Here is an 18,877-nt window from a genome sequence, read left to right as displayed (position 1 = left end):
CCAGAATTGCTCTTTAGAGGGTCTAGAAGTCATTATGTGTACAGGGAGAGAACTGAATATTGGTTTCTACAAAATTGAATTTAAGATTCTTTTTATTCTCTGTGTGAGCAAGTACATGCTTCTAGGTATGTAGTATAATTTTTTTTTCATTTTGTTTCTACTGATAGAAATCCTATAAATACTCTGAAACACAAATTGCACTTAGAAAACATTAATTTCTAGACTGGTGGTTAAAATTAGCACCTCACCCCCACCCCCAAAATGTTTTTCTCCTAGTTCATAAATGTACAGAAGTAAAATTGTTCTGGTGGGAGACTACTCCTGCCTTTACAGCACATCAATTCCACTTGCTTCCTTTCCTGGCCCCTGAAGCATTTTCGCAAAATCTCAGGGCTCTATAGAACACACTTTATAAATAATAAGTAGTATTGAAAAAGTTGTGACTGTTGTATATTTGGCATATATAAAGAATAGTCTTTATACTGAGACCCTCATCCTTATTGTTTTTCCAGAGAGTTTTCAAGTTCCAGAAAACTTAAGTAACACCTAAATTATATGTCTGGTTAGTGGTTGAAAGGAAACTATATAAGTGTCCTTACTGCCTGAACTTCAGAAAGTGTTAGTCACGGAGATGGATACTCATGCTCTGACTTCATATCCTTCTCTTCATCCCATGCAGCCATGTGGCTTCTTCATGCGGGAATGTGAAGTAACACAAAAAGACATTCCCACTGGGGATTCCATTTGCAGAACATCATAGGATACTTTTTAAAGCACATTTAATGTACTTTATATATTTTCTTAAAATACGAATTTTCTAGAGGGAATTATTTCTACTAAAGATTATTCTAAATATGAATAATTCTTTATAATTATCACTTATAAATTACTTTGGTCTAGGTGTGCTGAATTTTCACATCTATTTAAAACTTCTAAAATTTTCTAGTACTTTCTTACCTGTGATAATAGAAGGCTATTACAGTAGAATTATGTGTATTTATAATATTTCTGTATATGATTTACAGGAAGGCCATGTACTCAGCTGCAGCTTCTAAATCCAGAGCGATTTGCACGTCTTATTAAAGAAGTAATGAATACATTCTGGCCCGGCAGAGAGTTGATCGTTCAGTGGTATCCATTTAGTGAAGACAAAAATCACCCATCTGTTTCATGGCTTAAGATGGTTTGGAAGAATCTCTATATACATTTTTCAGAGGATTTGACTTTATTTGATGAAATGCCACTTATCCCAAGAACTACACTAGATGAAGGTCAGATGTGTGTGGAACTCATTAGACTCAGGATTCCATCTTTACTTATTTTAGATGATGAAACAGAAGCACAGCTTCCAGAATTTTTAGCAGACATTGTACAAAAACTTGGAGGAATTGTTTTGAAAAAATTAGATGCCTCTATACAACATCCACTCATTAAAAAATACATCCATTCACCATTACCAAGTGCAGTTTTGCAGATAATGGAAAAGATACCATTGCAGAAATTGTGTAATCAAATAGCTTCTCTCCTTCCAACACACAAAGATGCTCTGAGAAAGTTCTTGGCTAGCTTAACTGATACTAGTGAAAAGGAGAAAAGAATAATTCAAGAATTAACAATATTCAAACGAATTAACCACTCATCTGATCAGGGAATTTCCTCTTATACAAAATTGAAAGGTTGTAAGGTCTTGCATCATACTGCCAAACTTCCACCAGATCTGCGACTTTCTATTTCAGTAATAGACAGTAGTGATGAAGCTACCATTCGCTTGGCAAACATGTTGAAGATAGAAAAATTAAAGACTACTAGCTGCTTAAAGCTTGTTTTAAAAGATATGGAAAATGCATTTTATTCACACGAAGAAGTAACACACCTGATGTTGTGGATTCTTGAAAATCTGTCCTCTCTTAAAAATGAGAATCCAAATGTGCTTGATTGGTTAATGCCATTAAAATTCATTCAGATTTCACAGGAACAGATGGTATCAGCCAGTGAACTCTTTGATCCTGACATAGAAGTACTGAAAGATCTCTTTTATAATGAAGAAGAAACCTGTTTCCCACCCTCAGTTTTTACTTCACCGGATATCCTTCACTCTTTGAGACAGATTGGTTTAAAAAATGAAGCCAGTCTCAATGAGCAAGATGTTGTGCAAGTAGCAAAAAAAATTGAATCCTTACAGGTTAGTTCTTGTCCAGATCAGAATGTTCTGAAGAAAGCCAAAACACTCTTAATGGTTTTAAATAAAAATCATACACTCTTGCAATCTTCTGAAGGAAAGATGACATTGAAGAAAATAAAATGGGTTCCAGCCTGCAAGGAAAGACCTCCAAATTATCCAGGTTCTTTAGTCTGGAAAGGCGATCTCTGTAATCTTTGTGTACCACCAGATATGTGTGATGTGGCCCATGCAACTCTAGTGGGCTCGTCACTTCCTCTTGTTGAAAGTATCCATGTAAACTTGGAAAAAGCATTAGGTATCTTTACAAAGCCTAGCATCAGTGCTGTCTTAAAACACTTCAAAATTGTTGTTGATTGGTATACTTCAAAAACCTTTAGTGATGAAGACTACTATCAATTCCAACACATTTTGCTTGAAATTTATGGATTCATGCACGATCATTTGAATGAAGGGAAAGAGTCTTTTAAAGCTTTAAAATTTCCATGGGTTTGGACTGGCAAAAAATTTTGTCCTCTTGCCCAAGCTGTGATAAAACCAATCCATGATCTGGACCTTCAGCCATATTTACATAATGTGCCAAAAACCATGGCAAAATTTCACCAACTCTTTAAGGTGTGTGGTTCAATAGAGGAATTGACATCAGATCATATTTCCATGGTCATTCAAAAGGTGTATCTGAAAAGTGACCAAGATCTCAGTGATCAAGAAAGCAAACAAAATCTTCAACTTATGTTGAGTATTATTAGATGGCTGTATAGCAATCAGATCCCAGCAAGTCCCAATACACCAGTTCCTATACATCACAGCAAAAATCCTTCTAAACTTGTCATGAAACCAATTCATGAGTGCTGTTACTGTGACATCAAAGTCGATGACCTCAATGACTTACTAGAAGATTCAGTGGAACCAATCATTTTGGTGCATGAGGACATACCCATGAAAACTGCAGAATGGTTAAAAGTTCCATGCCTTAGTACAAGACTGATCAATCCTGAAAACATGGGATTTGAGCAGTCAGGACAAAGAGAACCACTAACTGTAAGAATAAAAAATATTCTGGAAGAGTACCCTTCTGTGTCAGATATTTTTAAGGAACTTCTTCAAAATGCTGATGATGCAAATGCAACAGAATGCAGTTTCATGATTGATATGAGAAGAAATATGGACATAAGAGAGAATCTCTTAGACCCAGGAATGGCAGCTTGCCACGGGCCGGCTTTGTGGTCATTCAATAATTCTGAATTCTCAGATTCGGATTTTGTGAACATAACTAGGTTAGGAGAATCTTTAAAAAGGGGAGAAGTTGACAAAGTTGGAAAATTTGGCCTTGGATTTAATTCTGTATACCATCTCACTGACATTCCCATCATCATGAGCCGAGAATTCATGATAATGTTTGATCCAAACATAAATCATATCAGTAAACACATTAAAGATAAATCTAATCCTGGGATCAAAATTAATTGGAGTAAACAACAGAAAAGACTTAGGAAATTTCCTAATCAGTTCAAACCATTTATAGACGTATTTGGCTGTCAGTTACCTTTGACGGTAGAAGCACCTTATAGCTACAATGGAACTCTCTTCCGATTGTCCTTTAGAACTCAACAGGAAGCAAAAGTGAGTGAAGTAAGTAGTACCTGCTATAATACTGCAGATATTTACTCTCTTGTGGATGAATTTAGTCTCTGTGGACATAGACTTATCATTTTTACTCAGAGTGTAAACTCTATGTATTTGAAATACTTGAAGATTGAGGAAACCAACCCTAGCTTAGCACAAGATACAATAATAATTAAAAAAAAGTCCTGCTCCTCCAAAGCATTGAATGCACCTGTTTTAAGTGTTTTAAAGGAAGCTGCCAAACTCATGAAGACTTGCAGCAGTGGTAATAAAAAGCTTCCCACAGATGCACCAAAGTCATCTTGCATTCTTCAGATCACAGTTGAAGAATTTCACCATGTGTTCAGAAGGATTGCTGATTTACAGTCACCACTCTTTAGAGGTCCAGATGATGACCCAGCTGCTCTCTTTGAAATGGCTAAGTCTGGCCAATCAAAAAAACCACCAGATGAATTGCCACAAAAAACAGTAGATTCTACCACATGGCTTATATGCACCTGCATGGATACAGGAGAGGCTCTCAAGTTTTCTCTGAATGAAAGTGGAAGACGACTAGGGCTGGTTCCTTGTGGGGCAGTAGGAATTCTGCTGTCTGAAACTCAGGACCAGAAGTGGACTGTGAAACCACACATTGGAGAGGTGTTTTGCTATTTACCTTTACGAATAAAAACAGGCTTGCCAGTTCACATTAATGGGTGTTTTGCTGTTACCTCAAATAGAAAGGAAATTTGGAAGACAGATACAAAGGGACGATGGAATACCACATTCATGAGACATGTTATTGTGAAAGCTTACTTACAGGCACTCAGTGTCCTACGGGACCTGGCCATTGGTGGGGAACTAACTGATTATACTTACTATGCAACATGGCCCGATCCTGATTTAGTTCATGATGACTTTTCTGTAATTTGTCAAGGGTTTTATGAAGATATAGCTCATGGAAAAGGAAAGGATTTAACCAGAGTCTTCTCTGATGGATCTACTTGGGTTTCCATGAAAAATGTGAGATTTCTAGATGACTCCATACTTAAAAGAAGAGATGTTGGTCCAGCAGCCTTCAAGATATTTCTGAAATACCTCAAAAAGACTGGATCCAAAAACCTTTGTGCTGTTGAACTTCCTTCTTCAGTAAAATTAGGATTTGAAGAAGCTGGCTGCAAACAGATACTGCTTGAAAATACATTTTCAGAGAAACAGTTTTTTTCAGAAGTGTTTTTTCCAAATATTCAAGAAATTGAAGCAGAACTTAGAGATCCCTTAATGAATTTTGTTCTAAATGAAAAAGTTGATGAATTCTCGGGAATTCTTCGTGTTACTCCATGTATTCCTTGTTCCTTGGAGGGGCATCCTTTGGTTTTGCCATCTAGATTAATACATCCTGAAGGACGAGTTGCTAAGTTATTTGATATTAAGGATGGACGGTTTCCTTACGGTTCTACTCAGGATTACCTTAATCCTATTATTTTGATTAAACTAGTTCAGTTAGGTATGGCAAAAGATGATATTTTATGGGATGACATGCTAGAACGTGCAGAGTCGGTAGCTGAAGTTAATAAAAGGGATCATGGTGCTGCTTGTCTAAGAAGTAGTATCTTACTAAGTCTTATTGATGAGAAGCTAAAGATAAGGGATCCTAGAGCAAAGGATTTTGCTGCAAAATATCAAACAATCCCCTTCCTTCCGTTTCTAACAAAGCCAGCAGGTTTTTCTTTGGAATGGAAAGGTAACAGTTTTAAGCCTGAAAAAATGTTTGCAGCAACTGACCTTTATACAGCCGAACATCAGGATATAGTTTGTCTTCTACAGCCGATTCTGAATGAAAATTCCCATTCCTTTAGAGGCTGTGGTTCAGTGTCTTTGGCTGTTAAGGAGTTTTTGGGATTACTAAAAAAGCCAACAGTTGATCTGGTTATAAACCAGTTGAAAGAAGTTGCAAAATCAGTTGATGATGGAATTACATTGTACCAGGAGAATATCACTAATGCTTGCTACAAATACCTTCATGAAGCAATGATGCAAAATGAAACAACTAAGGTATCAATTACAGAAAAATTAAAGTCTTTTAGCTTCATCCTAGTTGAAAATGCGTATGTTGACTCAGAAAAAGTTTCTTTTCATTTGAATTTTGAAGCAGCTCCATACCTTTATCAGTTACCTAATAAATACAAAAATAATTTCCGTGAACTTTTTGAAAGTGTGGGTGTGAGGCAGTCATTTATGGTTGAAGATTTTGCCCTAGTTTTGGAATCCATTGATCAAGAAAAGGGAAATAAGCAAATAACAGAGGAGAATTTTCAGCTTTGCCGACGCATAATCAGTGAAGGAATATGGAGTCTCATTAGAGAAAAGAAACAAGAATTTTGTGAGAAAAATTATGGCAAAATACTGTTGCCAGATACTAATCTCATGCTTCTCCCTGCTAAGTCCTTATGCTACAATGATTGTCCCTGGATAAAAGTAAAGGATACCACTGTAAAATATTGCCATGCTGATATACCAAGGGAAGTAGCTGTAAAACTAGGAGCAATACCAAAGAGACATAAAGCGTTAGAAAGATATGCATCCAACATCTGTTTTACAACACTTGGCACAGAATTTGGGCAGAAAGAAAAACTGACCAGCAGAATTAAGAGCATCCTTAATGCTTATCCTTCAGAAAAGGAAATGTTGAAAGAGCTTCTTCAAAATGCTGATGATGCTAAGGCCACAGAAATCTGTTTTGTGTTTGATCCTAGACAACATCCAGTTGATAGAATATTTGATGATAAGTGGGCCCCATTGCAAGGGCCAGCACTTTGTGTATACAACAATCAGCCTTTTACAGAAGATGATGTTAGAGGAATTCAAAATCTTGGAAAAGGCACCAAAGAAGGAAATCCTTGTAAAACTGGACAGTATGGTATAGGATTCAATTCTGTGTATCACATTACAGATTGCCCTTCTTTTATTTCTGGCAATGATATCCTGTGTATTTTTGATCCTCATGCCAGGTATGCACCAGGAGCCACATCTGTTAGTCCTGGACGCATGTTCAGAGATTTGGATGCAGATTTTAGGACACAGTTCTCAGATGTTCTTGATCTTTACTTGGGAACCCACTTTAAGCTGGATAATTGCACAATGTTTAGATTTCCTCTTCGTAATGCAGAAATGGCAAAGGTTTCAGAAATTTCCTCAGTTCCATCATCAGACAGAATGGTTCAGAATCTTTTAGACAAATTACGCTCAGATGGGGCAGAACTTCTAATGTTTCTTAATCACATGGAAAAAATTTCTATTTGTGAAATAGATAAAGCTACAGGAGCTCTAAATGTACTATATTCAGTAAAGGGCAAAATCACTGATGGAGACAGATTGAAAAGGAAACAGTTTCATGCATCTGTAATTGATAGCGTTACTAAAAAGAGACAGCTCAAAGACATACCAGTTCAACAGATAACATATACTATGGATACTGAGGACTCTGAAGGAAATCTTACGACATGGCTAATTTGTAATAGGTCAGGTTTTTCAAGTATGGACAAAGTATCTAAGAGTGTTATATCAGCACATAAGAACCAAGATATTACTCTCTTCCCACGAGGTGGAGTGGCTGCCTGTATTACTCACAACTATAAAAAACCCCACAGGGCCTTCTGTTTCCTACCCCTCTCACTGGAGACAGGGTTGCCATTTCATGTGAATGGCCACTTTGCACTAGATTCAGCCAGAAGAAATCTGTGGCGTGATGATAATGGTGTTGGTGTTCGAAGTGACTGGAATAACAGTTTAATGACTGCATTAATAGCTCCTGCATATGTTGAATTATTAATCCAATTAAAAAAACGGTATTTCCCTGGTTCTGACCCAACATTATCGGTTTTGCAGAACACACCTGTTCATGTTGTAAAGGACACTTTGAAGAAGTTTTTATCATTTTTCCCAGTCAACAGGCTTGATCTACAGCCAGATTTATATTGCCTAGTGAAAGCACTTTATAGCTGCATTCATGAAGACATGAAACGTCTTTTACCTGTTGTCCGGGCACCAAATATTGATGGCTCTGATTTACACTCAGCAGTCATAATTACTTGGATTAATATGTCTTCTTCAAATAAAACGAGACCATTTTTTGACAATTTACTTCAGGATGAATTACAACACCTTAAAAATGCAGATTATAATATTACAACACGCAAAACAGTAGCAGAAAATGTCTATAGACTGAAACACCTACTTTTGGAAATAGGGTTCAACTTGGTGTATAACTGTGATGAAACTGCTAATCTTTATCACTGCCTTGTAGATGCAGATATCCCTGTTAGTTATGTGACTCCTTCTGATGTTAGATCTTTTTTAATGACGTTCTCCTCTCCTGATACTAACTGCCATATTGGGAAGCTGCCTTGTCGTCTTCAGCAGACAAATCTAAAACTTTTTCATAGTTTAAAACTTTTAGTTGATTATTGTTTTAAGGATGCAGAAGAAAATGAGATCGAAGTTGAAGGATTGCCTCTTCTCATTACACTGGACAGTGTTTTGCAAACTTTTGATGCAAAACGAGCCAAGTTTCTAACAACGTACCATGAATTGATCCCATCCCGCAAAGACTTGTTTATGAATACGTTGTATTTGAAATATAGTAATATTTTATTGAACTGTAAAGTTGCAAAGGTGTTTGACATTTCCAGCTTTGCTGATTTGTTATCATCTGTGTTGCCTCGTGAATATAAGACCAAAAATTGTACAAAGTGGAAAGATAATTTTGCAAGTGAATCTTGGCTTAAGAATGCATGGCATTTTATCAGTGAATCTGTAAGTGTGAAAGAAGATCAGGAAGAAACAAAAACAACATTTGACATCATTGCTGATACCCTCAAAGATTGGGCATTGCTTCCAGGAACGAAGTTTACTGTTTCAACCAATCAGCTTGTGGTTCCTGAAGGAGATGTTCTGCTTCCTCTAAGTCTTATGCACATTGCAGTTTTTCCAAATGCCCAGAGTGATAAAGTCTTTCATGCTCTAATGAAAGCTGGCTGTATCCAGCTTGCTTTGAACAAAATCTGCTCCAAAGAGAGTACATTTGTTCCTCTTTTGTCCTGTCACACAGCAAACATAGAGAGTCCCACAAGCATTTTGAAAGCTGTACATTACATGGTCCAAACTTCAACATTTAGAACTGAAAAATTAGTAGAAAGTGATTTTGAAGCCCTTTTGATGTATTTCAACTGCAATTTGAGTCACTTGATGTCCCAAGATGACATAAAAATTTTAAAGTCTCTTCCATGTTACAAATCCATCAGTGGCCGCTATATGAGCATTGCCAAATTTGCAACGTGCTATGTACTTACAAAAAGCATCCCTTCAGCTGAGGTGGAAAAATGGACACAATCATCATCTTCTGCATTTCTTGAAGAAAAAGTGCATTTAAAAGAGCTGTATGAGTTGCTTGGTTGTGTGCCTGTAGATGACCTTGAGGTATATTTGAAACACCTCTTACCCAAAATTGAAAATCTCTCATATGATGCAAAATTAGAGCACTTAATCTATCTTAAGAATAGATTATCAAGTATTGAGGAATTATCAGAGATTAAGGAACAACTTTTTGAAAAACTAGAAAGTTTATTGATCATCCATGATGCTAACAGTCGACTAAAGCAAGCAAAACATTTCTATGATAGAACTGTGAGAGTTTTTGAAGTTATGCTTCCTGAAAAGTTGTTTATTCCTAAGGATTTCTTTAAAAAACTGGAACAGCTTATAAAACCTAAAAATCAAATTGCGTTTATGACATCCTGGGTGGAATTCTTAAGAAATATTGGGCTAAAATATATACTTTCTCAGCAGCAGTTGTTACAGTTTGCTAAGGAAATTAGTGTGAGAGCTAACACAGAAAACTGGACTAAAGAAACATTGCAAAATACAGTTGATATCCTTCTTCATCATATATTCCAAGAACGAATGGATTTATTGTCTGGAAATTTTCTGAAAGAACTGTCTTTAATACCGTTCTTATGTCCTGAGAGGGCCCCAGCTGAATACATTCGATTTCATCCTCAATACCAAGAGGTAAATGGAACACTTCCTCTTATCAAGTTCAATGGAGCACAGGTAAATCCAAAGTTCAAGCAATGTGATGTGCTCCAGCTGCTATGGACATCTTGCCCTATTCTTCCAGAGAAAGCCACACCCTTGAGTATCAAAGAACAAGAAGGTAGTGACCTTGGTCCCCAAGAACAGCTTGAACAAGTTTTAAATATGCTTAATGTTAACCTGGATCCCCCTCTTGATAAGGTCATAAATAACTGCAGAAATATATGCAACATAACAACTTTGGATGAAGAAATGGTAAAAACCAGAGCAAAGGTCTTAAGGAGCATATATGAATTTCTAAGTGCAGAAAAAAGGGAGTTCCGTTTTCAACTGCGGGGAGTTGCTTTTGTGATGGTAGAAGATGGTTGGAAACTTCTGAAGCCTGAGGAAGTAGTGATAAACCTGGAATATGAATCTGATTTTAAACCTTATTTGTACAAGCTACCTTTAGAACTTGGCACGTTTCATCAATTGTTCAAACACTTAGGTACTGAAGATATTATTTCAACTAAGCAATATGTTGAAGTGTTGAGCCGCATATTCAAAAACTCTGAAGGAAAACAATTAGATCCTAATGAAATGCGTACAGTTAAGAGAGTAGTTTCTGGTTTGTTCAAGAGTCTGCAAAATGATTCCGTCAAGGTGAGGGGTGATCTAGAGAATGTTCGAGATCTTGCACTTTATCTTCCAAGCCAGGATGGTAGGTTGGTAAAGTCAAGCATCTTAGTGTTTGACGATGCACCACATTATAAAAGTAGAATCCAAGGAAATATTGGTGTGCAAATGTTGGTGGACCTTAGCCAGTGCTATTTAGGAAAAGACCATGGATTTCATACCAAGTTGATAATGCTCTTTCCTCAAAAACTTAGACCTCGTCTTTTGAGCAGTATCCTTGAAGAACAGTTAGATGAAGAGACTCCCAAAGTGTGTCAATTTGGAGCATTGTGTTCTCTTCAGGGAAGATTACAGTTGCTCTTGTCTTCCGAACAATTCATTACAGGATTGATTAGGATTATGAAGCATGAAAATGATAACGCATTCCTGGCCAATGAAGAAAAGGCCGTAAGACTTTGCAAAGCCTTAAGGGAAGGCTTAAAAGTGTCCTGTTTTGAAAAACTTCAAACAACATTAAGAGTTAAAGGTTTTAATCCCATTCCCCATAGCAGAAGTGAAACTTTTGCTTTTCTGAAAAGGTTTGGTAATGCAGTCATTCTGCTCTACATCCAACATTCAGACAGTAAAGATATTAATTTCCTATTAGCATTAGCAATGACACTGAAATCAGCAACTGACAATTTGATTTCTGACACTTCATATTTAATTGCTATGCTGGGCTGCAATGATATTTATAGAATCAGTGAGAAACTTGACAGTTTAGGAGTGAAGTATGACTCTTCAGAGCCATCAAAACTGGAACTTCCAATGCCCGGCACACCAATACCTGCTGAAATTCATTATACTCTGCTTATGGATCCGATGAATGTGTTTTATCCAGGAGAATATGTTGGGTACCTTGTGGATGCTGAAGGTGGTGATATCTATGGGTCATACCAGCCAACATATACATATGCAATTATTGTACAGGAAGTTGAAAGAGAAGATGCTGACAATTCTAGTTTTCTAGGGAAGATATATCAGATTGACATTGGTTATAGTGAATATAAAATAGTTAGTTCACTTGATCTGTATAAGTTTTCAAGGCCTGATGAAAGCTCTCAAAGCAGAGACAGTGCTCCTTCTACACCAACTAGCCCCACAGAGTTCCTCGCCCCTGGTCTGCGAAGCATTCCTCCTCTTTTCTCTGGTAAAGAAAGCCACAAGACTTCATCCTCAAAACACCAGTCCCCCAAGAAGCTTAAGGTTAATTCTTTACCTGAAATCTTAAAAGAAGTGACATCAGTGGTAGAGCAAGCTTGGAAGCTTCCAGAATCAGAACGAAAAAAGATTATTAGGCGGTTGTATTTAAAGTGGCACCCTGACAAAAATCCAGAGAATCATGACATTGCTAATGAAGTTTTTAAGCACCTGCAGAATGAAATCAACAGATTAGAAAAACAGGCTTTTCTAGATCAAAATGCAGACAGAACCTCCAGAAGAACATTTTCAACTTCAGCATCTCGATTTCAGTCAGACAAATACTCATTTCAGAGATTTTATACTTCATGGAATCAAGAAGCAACAAGCCATAAATCTGAGAGGCAACAACAAAATAAAGAAAAATGCCCTCCTTCGACTGGACAGACTTACTCTCAAAGGTTCTTTGTTCCTCCCACTTTCAAGTCAGTTGGCAATCCTGTTGAAGCACGGAGATGGTTAAGACAAGCCAGAGCAAATTTTTCAGCTGCCAGGAATGACCTTCATAAAAATGCCAATGAGTGGGTATGCTTTAAATGTTACCTTTCCACGAAGTTAGCTTTGATTGCTGCTGACTATGCTGTGAGGGGAAAGTCTGATAAAGATGTAAAACCAACTGCACTTGCACAAAAAATAGAAGAATATAGTCAACAACTTGAAGGATTGACAAATGATGTTCACACATTGGAAGCTTATGGTGTAGACAGTTTAAAAACAAGGTATCCTGATTTGCTTCCTTTCCCACAGATCCCAAATGACAGGTTCACTTCTGAGGTTGCTATGAGGGTGATGGAATGTACTGCCTGTATCATAATAAAACTTGAAAATTTTATACAACAAAAAGTGTGAAAGTATATAAAGAAAAAAATAAAGCAGAGCCAGATCTTGAATGTGTTGTAGCACAAATATGAATTGCTGTTATTTCATTAAGCTTCATTGCCAGTTATCTAGGAATTGTGAAGCACATTGCAGATTGTTCTGGAAGAATTTTGGAGTTGTTAGTATGAATATCAACAGAAAACTTTGAATCTAAAAGAAAATTATTTTGAAGAAGGATGTCAACCACAAAATTGCTAGAAGTATTTGAATGATTGGGATGGCACATTATTGAACTGCACTTTATGTAACCAAAGCTTAGCAGTTTGTTAGATAAGAGTATATATGTCTTTGGTTAGGATGAAGTTAGTTTTGTTTTCAAACATGGTATTTTTGAAGGAGCTAATGAAACACTGGACATATCTTTGATTTGATCATAAAAGGGGAATTAAGTCCGGAGTTTATCATTTTTTTAAATGGATATTCTTGGATGCATTATTCTTATCAGCTGGATCTGATTATGAATTTGTTGCAGTTTTACATCTTAAGTACTCAGTATGTTTAAAAATGGTACAGTATTTTAATCCTGAATATTACTTGAGTTAAGAGTATGAAGATAGTACTTAGAGTGCACTGAGTGCACTTTACATCTTTATTTTAAATGTTTTTTTACACCTTATGTTTACAGGCCTCCTAGTTCATGAAGATAACATATGGGAAACTCCAAGTGGTGGCAGTTCTCATTACATGATGTTAATGTTGTTTCTGAAAACTGCTTACCAAATGACATTTATCAGTGGTTAGAACATTTGCTTTATATTTGTGTGTACATATTTTCCACGAATGTCATAATTTATATAGTGTGGTTGAACAGGATGCAATCTTTTGTTGTCTAAAGGTGCTGCAATTAAAAACAAACTTGTCTTTCAATTTCACTTAGTACAATTTTTTTATTTTACTTTAAAATTGTTAAAAATTAAAATCATGATACTAGTAGCTTATAAAAGAAAAATTATTAGCTTGCATTTTCTTCATGAATGATTCAAAACTGACATTTAATTTTCATCATGTTCAGGTGTCCTACCATACTTATTTACTTTAACATATTTTGTTTGCAGAATGTTAATGAAAGAAAATAATACTTTATATAAATGTATTGGCTATAAATGATGCTAAATATAATATTTTATGCAATTAAGGGCTTACAGACCATGTTAAAACTTTTTTTACTTTGATTGGTTGTAAGGAATGTTTGCACCTCCACAATTGTGTTGCTTTTGGATGTGAAATCATGTAATTATTTCTGCTGTTATAGTAAGTGCCATAATTTTAATAAAGTCAAATGTACATATGAAATCATTGTAATGTATTTCTTGAAAAATAGTTAATTGAAAATTAAACCTAATTTCTTCCTTATTGTCATATGCACATATGTGTGCATTTATTGGAAATACTAGGATAGGATTGTTCTGTGTGTTTTTATGTTGAAATTAGTAGGTCTGTTTTCATGATTAGTTGAAGAAGAAGTGTATGGTATATACCAGGTTTATTAGGTGCTCATTGATGTAGTTAAGAGTACTTTATTTCACCTTTTTAGGGAATAAGATTAGTTGGTATGTATATTGTATAAATCTATTTGAAAACAGATACATCAAATATGGTTCTGCTATAGGTAAAGTTTGAATTGATAGGTCCTTGCCTCAGGGCACGGCTACATGTCTGGGGCTCATTTCACACTTAACTTTAACTGATAATGTTCATCTTTATTTTTATTTTTTCTTTTTAGATATACATTACAGTAAAGTGTATTCTGACATATTAAACGCACATGGAGTATAACTTATTCTAATTAGGATCCCTTTCTTGTGATTGTACATGACTTGGAGTTTCACTGGTCATATGTTCATATATGAACATAGGAAAGTTGTGTCCAATTGATTCTGCTATCTTCCCTATTCCCATCTCCCCTCTCGTACCTTTAATTCCCCTTTGTCTAATCCAGTGAACTTCTATTCTTCCCTCTCCAACCCCCCACCTTATTGTGTGTCAGCATCCACATATCATAGAGATCATTTGGACTTTGGTTTTTGGGGATTGGCTTATTTCACTTAACATGATAGTTTCTAGTTCCATCTGTTTACTGGCAAATGCCATAATTTCATTCTTCTTTATGACTGAGTAATATCCCATTGTGTATGTGTACCACTTTTTCTTTATCCATTCATCTGATGAAGGGCACCTAGGCTGGTTCTATAGCTTAACTATTGTGAATTGAACTTCTGTAAACATTAATGTGACTGTGTCACTGTAGTATGGTGATTTTAAGTCCTTTGGGTATATGTCAAGGAGTGGGATAACTGGGTCAAATGGGGTTCCATTCCAAGTTTCCTGAGGAATCTCCATACTGTTTTCCAGAGTGGTACATTCCCACCAGCAATGTATGAGTGTACCTTTTCCTCCACATTTTCACCAACATTTATTGTTACTTGCATTCTATTTAATAATTGCCAGAGAATGTTCATTATATCTGAGGCACAAAGTCAGGCAGATGAGGCCAAGCAGCTCTCTCTTCTGGGGTTACCCAAATTCTGTCAAGCTTTATTTAAAAAGTGCTTGCTGCTTTGAAGCTTAGACTCAGCACTTAGAACATTTTTTGTTGTTTTTCAGTATTAAAAATTATACAGAAAACCTTGTTTGATTTTATTAAGTTGATCTAATTGGATTTTTGTGTTTTTCTAAAATTTAAAAAGCTATACAATATAAGTTCACAATCATGTATATGAAATACTCAGATCCAAATGAGTTTCAGGATTTGATTTTAGAAAGTGAATATGAGGGCATATATGTGTTTATAATGATTACAGGCAGCACACTGTAGTCAAACCTACCAGTATTTCTGCAGAAACCCTATGAATATCCACACTTAAGTTGAATACATAAACCTGACAAATAGCTTCATATAAAGTCAGGTCAGGTTTTGCCACCAGTAGTTTGTAACTGACATATTTGAAAATATTTCATTTTTCAGATATCTTTAGATTTTGAAATGGAGGCTAAGAAATTTTGATCCTGAACTCAATTTATGTATTTTGCTATTTATGCTTTAAAAAATTTCCCCATGTTTTCTTTTTAAAGGACAGTGGAACACGGGTGCCCCTGAGTAGCAGGGGTGGAGTAGTGCCCTGCCATGGGGCAGGGGAGAGGGCATCCCTAGCAAGATGACCAACTTGTACATAGTTTCTGTGCCAAAATGGGCTAGAAACCTGCATGATGCGTTTAGTTAATGAAGCAGGGTTAGGGAGCAGGGACTGCTGTGAGCGCAAGAAAAACTGGGGTAGAATGTTACAGTGTTCAGCGAAACAATGGGAAGTTGTTCACAGGTCTCAATGGGAGGGATTTACTTCTTCCTTGAGTGTCAGTTGACATTTACTCTACCTTGAATGTTTTGTAGGTCTCCAGAATGATGTCTGCAGTGCTGGTAGACCAAATCAGCAGTCATAGATGATTTTAGCCATTTTCAATCCAGATTCTACCAGAGAAACAACCAGTGGGGGAAAAGGAGAGAAAGAGAAAAAGATACTGATTTAGTGCCAAGAATTGTCTTCTAATCGTGGAGCTGGCAAGTTCAAAATCTGTTGTACAGGCCTGCAGGCTAGAAAGGCTTGGACAGGAGCCAAACCTTGAAGTCTATGGGTGGAATTCTTAAAACTTTGGTTTCTTAATTTTGTTTTAATTTCTCTTGTGTTAAGAGACCTGACTTAAAGTAGTGTCATTCAGGTGAAGCAAAATAAAAAGTAAAACACCTGAGCATATTGCAGATATTACATGTGGTAGGTGCTGGGATATGGTAGGCACATTCCCTTCCATGAATCTAACCAGCCTGATGTGATTTATCTATTAACATGAAATTAGTCAACTTATATTCTAAATCCAAATTTGTTAAATTTATTTATTTATTTAAATAATGAGTTTAAAACTTGTGCTTTTTTGGTTTTGTTTTGTATCAGAGGTTGAACCCAGGGGTGCTTAACCACTGAACCATATCCCCAGCCCATTCTTATTTTTTTGTTTTTTAAATTTTGAGACAGCGTCTTGCTAAGTTGCTGAGGCTGGCTTTGAGCTTGTGATTCTCCTGCCTCAGCCTCTCAAGCCACTGGGATTGCAGGTGTGTGCCACTGCACCTGGTTGTCTTTCTCTTTTATAATTGACAAGTGGTTCTGGAAGTACTCTCCTTTACCATGAATACAAAACCTGGCTTCTGAGAAGACAGAATTGAAGTCATGGTGTTTGTTTAGTTGAAAATATGCTTTCTACAAAATTTATTTGACTTCCAAACCACAGCGATATTAAATGGCATTTTAAGTGGCATTTAAAATCCAGAGAAGACTGAGAGCCAAGTAAGAAGCAATGCTATTTTAAATCAGGGAAAAAAGGGGACGAAGAACCATATGAAGCAGACACAAAAACACTAGTGTTCAGGGTTTCAGAACTTCTGCCCTCATTCACTCCTCCCTAAAGAAGTAAGGCTTTCAAACCCAAAAAAACAAAGACCGAATGTTTTCTCTGATATGTGGATGCTAATTCACATAGGGAAGAATAGTTACTTTAGGTAGAGGGGAGTGCAGGGAGGGAAAGGGGTATGGGAGTAGGGAGGATAGTAGAGTGAAACATTATTACTTCATGTACATACATGACTGCATGACCTATGTGATCCTACAGTATGTACAATCAGAAAAATGAGAAATTATACTCCCATTTATGTATGATTTATCAAAATGCAAGAATGCATTCTACTGTCATGTATAACTAATTAGATCAAATAATAAATAAAAAAAAATTAAAAGCAAATGAAAAAAAAAAAAAAAAGAAAGAAAAAAGAAGTAAGGCTTGCCCAGTAGGTGAACTGGGGAGAAGGGCTCTAACTTTTTAGTGTGTTTGGTGGCCTTCAGAAAAGGTGGTCTTTCCCTTCCCTATGTAGGGAACCATGAGCATTAGGAGCCTGCAGTTCTGCCTGTGATTCCAGAGTTCCTTTTATTCATTCCTCCTCTTTGCTGCAAGCTCAATGTCTCCACAATTAAAGTTTATATTTTTATCTTCATCTTTTTGATTCATGTGTCTACATTTTAGCTGGTTCATAAAGGTGTTATATTTGGATCCCTAAAACATCAACACTCCATAGTCTACAACCACTTAATATGAGTCTGTCTATACACCTAATTAGGTGTGTTTATCATTATGTTGGACCTTCAGTGAAAATTTAAATCATCATATAAAATATTAATAATTTTAGGATACAGCCCATCTAAGTTTTTCATTCTAACAAGGGATAAATTCCTTATTGCTCTGGAGAATGCAGCTTGAAGACGTTTGTTTTGTACAGACATGGAACAGGAGAGTAAATATGAAAAAGCAGAATGATTTACTATGACTATAGGAATGTTGTGATAAGAATGCAGTATTAATTTTAAAATTCAGGATTTAACTAAATGGAAAAGGTGGATACCAATTTATAATTAGAAGCATCCCCCCACCCCCCGCAAAACTTTAGGAACATTGCATTTAGAATTTTCTCTTAACTGCTTAAGGAACACCTTATATTTTGCAACTGTATGAGTGTATGTATACTAACTACTTAAAAATCAGGGAGTTGTAAGTGGCTACACTGTTAAATGAGCATCTCATTAAAGCAGCATAGACATAGTTCTTTCTCCTGATTCTGAGACTGGAATATGAACTTGAACTTGGTATACATCCTATAATTAGGATGTTCCAATACTGTTAGTCTTGCTGCATCTTTAGCTGTTTGGGGATTCTTATTATAGCACTGATTATAACAAAACAAAAACAAATCCCATCACTTTCTGTAGTGGGGCACATTTTTCAAAGTGCATGCCAGGCATCCACAAAATGGACCTGCTTTCATAGGTTTGGATCCTCCCAAATGGTTTGATCAACCCACATGACTACTTGTCACATTAAACATACTTTCACCAAAGGTCACAAGGGATTTAGAATGTTGTATCCAGTCTTTGTGGTATAGAGGGAAGCATGCAGCCTGAGCAGGTAGGGTCCCACCCACTCACTCGCTGATCCTGGAAGATGAAAAAAACACTTTGGGCTTCAGTTTCTTTATTTGTCCAATTAGCCCTATCTCATTTGTACAGTTATTATACAGTCTGATGTTTTGGGTAGAATGACAGTGTATCAGTGTTTCCAGAGAAAATAGCTATGCTGGTCATATTGTGGATGAATTCCAGTAGTTCTCTGTGACCTGTGACTTGCCCTGAGTCTTTGTCATCAGTATCTTGAGGGAGAATATTATTAAGTAGG

At 36.3% G+C, this 18,877-nt stretch overlaps 1 protein-coding gene across 2 annotated transcripts in view; it reads left to right on the top strand.

The window, feature by feature from the left end:
- The window catches only part of SACS (sacsin molecular chaperone), a 102,568-nt gene extending 88,665 nt beyond the window's left edge, over positions 1-13,903 (top strand). For both annotated transcript variants that reach the window (XM_079138811.1, XM_079138810.1), the window contains one exon: positions 1,026-13,903. In XM_079138811.1, the coding sequence (XP_078994937.1) occupies positions 1,026-12,580 (11,555 nt within the window). In that variant the 3' untranslated portion in view covers positions 12,581-13,903. The remainder of the gene's footprint in view (positions 1-1,025) is intronic.
- The last annotated feature ends 4,974 nt before the right edge of the window (positions 13,904-18,877 follow it).

This window comes from Sciurus vulgaris, assembly GCF_902686455.1.
Source record: "Sciurus vulgaris genome assembly, chromosome: 4".
NCBI lineage: Eukaryota > Metazoa > Chordata > Mammalia > Rodentia > Sciuridae > Sciurus > Sciurus vulgaris.
The sequence above is the reverse complement of the archived record's forward strand: the minus strand, read 5'-3'. Positions and strand labels throughout refer to the sequence as shown.